Source organism: Etheostoma spectabile, chromosome 6 (assembly GCF_008692095.1).
Source record: "Etheostoma spectabile isolate EspeVRDwgs_2016 chromosome 6, UIUC_Espe_1.0, whole genome shotgun sequence".
Classification (NCBI taxonomy): domain Eukaryota; kingdom Metazoa; phylum Chordata; class Actinopteri; order Perciformes; family Percidae; genus Etheostoma; species Etheostoma spectabile.
Window position 1 is genome coordinate 28,096,328 of NC_045738.1, and position 5,080 is coordinate 28,101,407.

At 38.4% G+C, this 5,080-nt stretch overlaps 1 protein-coding gene across 2 annotated transcripts in view; it reads left to right on the top strand.

Moving 5' to 3' along the window:
- Nucleotides 1–778: 778 nt before the first annotated feature.
- The window catches only part of znf236 (zinc finger protein 236), a 53,951-nt gene continuing 49,649 nt past the window's right edge, over nt 779–5,080 (top strand). For both annotated transcript variants that reach the window (XM_032518476.1, XM_032518477.1), the window contains exons 1-2: nt 779–917; nt 3,948–4,087. In XM_032518476.1, the coding sequence (XP_032374367.1) occupies nt 866–917; nt 3,948–4,087 (192 nt within the window). In that variant the 5' untranslated portion in view covers nt 779–865. The remainder of the gene's footprint in view (nt 918–3,947; nt 4,088–5,080) is intronic.

Here is a 5,080-nt window from a genome sequence, read left to right on the forward strand (position 1 = left end):
TACTTTAATAAATGGCTAAATTAACCTGCTAGAGGGTTGCAGGTTTAACATTTTCTATGGGCCCCTATTAATTTCCTGGTTAAACAGAAAATGATTTAGGGATATGCGTGGTGTAATTTTGACATATGCCTTGAGCAATACTTGTCTGTAGAGCTTTATCATTTCAGTTATTAATGTGCTTTGTTGGAGCAAATTGCCAAACAATTGGCTATACCTCAAACAATCAGACTTACAGTGGGCCCCTGAGGGTCTGTAGGCCTACAACTACAACAGCTACAGATGTCATGTAGATCATGTGTCATAACACTAGGCTACTAAGTATTATAGCCTATATTTATATCCTTCACTTAAAGTATTTACTGTGAATTATTTGAGAAAAACAAAAAAAGTATAAAATGATAGAAATGATAGTAACAAAAATGTAGGCCTACAGTAGCCATACTACTGAGAGTGGGGACAAGAATGTACATTTCAGCCAGTTCTCTGTATTTTGCATCATATTTTATGAATTGAAATGTAGGTTTATTATAGGCCTACATGGTCCTTGTAAAATAAATAAATAAATAAAGTAAATAAATAGCCTAATAAGTGTGGCACTGAAGTGCAAATTCCATATCTGATTTAGAACTATTAGCTTGTGTTTCATACTTAAAGTAAAGTAGCCCACTCCCCTGTGCATAAAACAAAAAAAAAGTTGTTGTTTTTGTGTGCACCTGAAGATGCATGTACAATGACCCAAACGGTAGATGTCTCCCTACTCCGTGCAGCTGTGTATCTGCATGGGTACGATGCTGTCTAGAGATGACCGAGTCGCCATTTTGAAAAGCAAATCGTTCACAGCACACCCGCCCTGAGTACTGGAACTATGCCGCGGGGCCGACCTCGCAAACTGAGAGTTAAAAGCAACGACGAAACAGGTAACAAGTACCAAAATGCAACGAATAAAAAATACAGAGTATGAGCTATCCAAATAACCTGGTATTATTTGGACAAACATCTCTGTGTCTGATATAATAACACTTCAATGCAGTGTATATAGTCCCCGGATATAGTATTGCGGGTGGGCTTTGCTTTGTGCGGCGAAGGAGTGATTGAGGCGGAATGATATTAATAACGTTTCGGTGGCTCTTCTTATTGGCTTCCAGTCTAAATTGGTGTCCGCGAGGGAAAGATCAACGGTCTCCTGTAGTGTTGGTTAATGTACGGTTTTTAGACTAAATCTCTGTTTATTTGTAATTCGTTGTTAGCTTGTTGTTGCTAACTAGCTCGCGTTGCTATCGTTAGCTTCGAGGCTAACACGCCAACATGTTGGCCATTGTTATTTTTATCCTGCGATGCACTGTAACGCTGCTCTCCAGCTGCTGATGCATCAGAACAAGTTGCCACATTCACGTATTGACATAACCGTAACGTGTTGAAATGTGCTGTAGAAAGCATTCACCGTGCTGGCATGTTGGACTTGTTATCGGAATTTAATATATGACATTATCGTGGTATTGAGACACGTTTGGGTAACTTAATTGGTCAAGTAAACCACACTTTTCCTGGGATGGATGTAACGTTAATGTTAAGCTAGCTAGTTGGCAAAACAAAGCCGCCTCACATTGGCGTTAACGTTACATAGACTTTTTCACATTGGGTTGATTTCCTATCAGTCACATACTGTCCAAGCAATGACTGACAGTTAAGATGGGAGTGTGTATACAGACTAACAATTTTTGATAGTAGGCTAAAACCGTATGTGTGCACGCGACCTATGAACTGAAACCCAATTAAAAAATAATATCTCACTGTCTATTTATTAGTCTTCTTGGGAGGCAAATAAGGTGAATAAAAACGTAATTTTGCCAGCGTACCTCCATTATACGTTACACAGACCTCACTATAATATGTGTTGTTGAACATAGACAATTCATAACACAGTGGCGAGGCAAGGCAGCTTTATTTGTAGAGCACATTTCAGCAACAGGGCAATTCAAAGTGCTTTACATAAAATCAGTTAAACTGTTTGTGTTTTATCTCACAAACAGTTAAAAATCACAAGCATTAAAAACCGATAAAACACATGAATAGACAGTTAAAAACAAAATAGAAACATTAGGACACATAAAACACATGAATAAAAGTTACAGTGCAGCATAAGAAATTTAAAGAAATGGCATTCATTAAGAAAGGCAGCATCAAAAAGAAAGGTCTTCAGCCTGATTTAAAAGAACTGAGTAGCAGCGGATCTGCAGGTTTCGGGAGTTTATTCCAGATATGAAGAGCATAGAAACTGAAAGCTGCTTCACCCGTTTAGTTCTGACTCGGGGACAGAAAGTAGACCGGTCAGATCACCTGAGAGGTCTGGGTGGTTCATAGTGTAGTAGGCAGATCAGAAATGTATTTTGGACCTAAACCGTTAAGTGATTTATAAACTAGCGAAAGTACTTTGAAATTAATTCTTTGAGTCACAGGAAGCCAGTGTAAAGACTTCAGAACTGGTGGTGGGATGTAAGCCTAAGTACATGTACTCCACTAGGCTACTACCAATTTGAGGTGCTTGAGTCTTTTCTTTTCATGCTACTTTGTACTTCCAACGTGACGCCACTCCACTACATTTCAGAGATAAATATTGTACTTTTTACTTTAACTACATTAATCTGACAGTTTAAGTTACATATAGTTAATATTTGTGCACACAAAAAAAGTTTATAAACTATAAAATAACATTTTATTTACAAACAAATAGCCTACAGCATGAAATCATGAGCTATTAAACAGAACTGTTTTGATCGTTTCCAGTTTATAAAATCTGAGGGTTTTTCCTATTTTTTCTTTTACTTTAAATACTTTGTCTTTTTTCCTGATGATACTTAACTTTTACTTAAGTAATATTTTCAATGCAGGACTTTTACTTACTACTACAGTGTGGTCTAAGTACTTTTACTTAAGTAAAGGATCCGAATAATCCTTCCACCACGGCTACTACATTATATAACCCAGGACCCCAAATAGTTGTTGCCCTAATAAAACAAAACAATACAACTTTACAACTCAAAGTGAAACAATGAAAAACCTCATGCGTAATTTAAGATTAGCCTGTAGTATTTCTACAGTGGCCTTCACCAACTACCACTTCGCTCGTTTGAAAGCCGTGATGTCTCTCTCTCATGGGTGGGCCAAATTCTCTGGACGGGCAAAGCAGGGAAAGGGGAGGTTCTTGCCCGTGCCCGTTATGTCCTCATAAGGAGCAAGATTCCAGATCGGCCCATTTGAGCTTTTATTTTCTCAAAGGCAGAGCAGGATACCCAGGGCTCAGTTTACACCTATTGCCATTTCTAGCCACTGGGGGACCATAGGCAGGCTGGGGGAACGCATATTAATGTTAAAAAACCTCATAAAGTGAAATGTTCATGCCATGTGACCTTTAATAGTAAAACTACCCTTTTCCACTTAATTCTGAAACTGCCCTAACTATGTATACCCTATTTTGAGAAACACTGAATTCACGCTGTGACTGCGTGCGTGCGTGTGTGTGTGTGTGTGTGTGTGTGTGTGTGTGGTGTGTGTGTGTGTGTGTGTGTGTGTGTGTGTGTGTGTGTGTGTGTGTGTGTGTGTGTGTGTGTGTGTGTGTGTGTGTGTGTGTGTGTGTGTGTGTGTGTGTGGTGTTGTGTGTGTGTGTGTGTGGTGTGTGTGTTCTCTTGGATGTATTGGTGCTACCACATCAATATTTGCCACTACTTTCAAATTTCAGAGAGAGGACGCTCATATGATGGGGTGTATACAAAAATACTGTTTGGAAACAAACCAAATACAGTTTATTTTTAAACATAAAGCCAATGAACAAAGCACATTTGGAATTTAAGTAGAAAATGCACCGTATCATGTTCTTCAGCTGTTGTTGTCACAAGAAAGCCTCTTGAACCAAATGAAGATTTGAAGTGTTTTCCTTTGCACTTGATCAGATGCGGATCCCAGTAACACTAAGGCGGACGGTCTTAGTGATGGAGAGCTCAAGGAAAAGAAGTGCTCCATATGCTCCCAGGTCTTCACCACCGAGAGCCAGCTGCAGAAGCATCTGCGTGAACATGAGATCAACGATAAGGTAACTGCAGCACCCAAGTGTCGGCACTCATAGCCATGACAAGACAGTGAATACAGGTTTGAACCTTTATTATCCAGGCGAGGTCAGAAGACTAAGCTTGCTGTCCATCATCGGCACTGTATTAGTATTCTTCTCACACATTCAGATCTTCAGTCTGGCCAGTATAACAACATCCACTCTAGTAGAACCACAATAATGATATATTAACTTTTACTGTTGAGATCCAAATAATTTTTTCAAGCCACATAGGGCGATATGGAGAAAATCAAACATCATCATATTTTTGACCAAATACCTCAATATCTTTATTGCGGCGATGTTGTAGGGTTTGCAATTAGTGCTTTCACAAAATACGTACACAATGAGATTTTTGATGAATTGTCATCTGTAATGCGGATGGAATGACTGAGTGGGTAAAGGCCAGGGGTGGAAGAAGTATTCAGATCCTTTACCTAAGTAAAAGTACTAACACCACACTGTAAAAATGATCTGTTACAAGTAAAATCCCTGCATTGAAAATGTTAGTTAAGTAAAAGTATGTAAGTATCCTCAGGAAAATGTACTTGAAAAATGCTTAATTCATAAAAAAGATTGCATTTTATAAACTACATTTGTTTTGTCTGCAAAAAGCCTTAGTTTGTAAAGTAACTAGTAACTAAAAATGTCTGATAAATGTAGTGGAGGAAAAAGTACAATCATTCCCTTTGAAATGTAACGGAATAGAATTAGAAAGGGGCATGAAAAGAAAAGACTCAAGTAAAGTACAAGTACAAGAACTTATTTTTCAATGGAGCACCGGATGATAATTATAATGCATATTTTTTAACAAACAAAATTAATGTGCAATCATCCATTTTTGAATATCTGTCTAGATCACCCCTTTAGTGTCTAAGAGCGCCCTCTTCTCTCCATTTACTTACCCTTTTAAGATCTATCTACACTCCCCTGCAGTCTCTCTGACACACAAGAACACACACACACACACACACACAC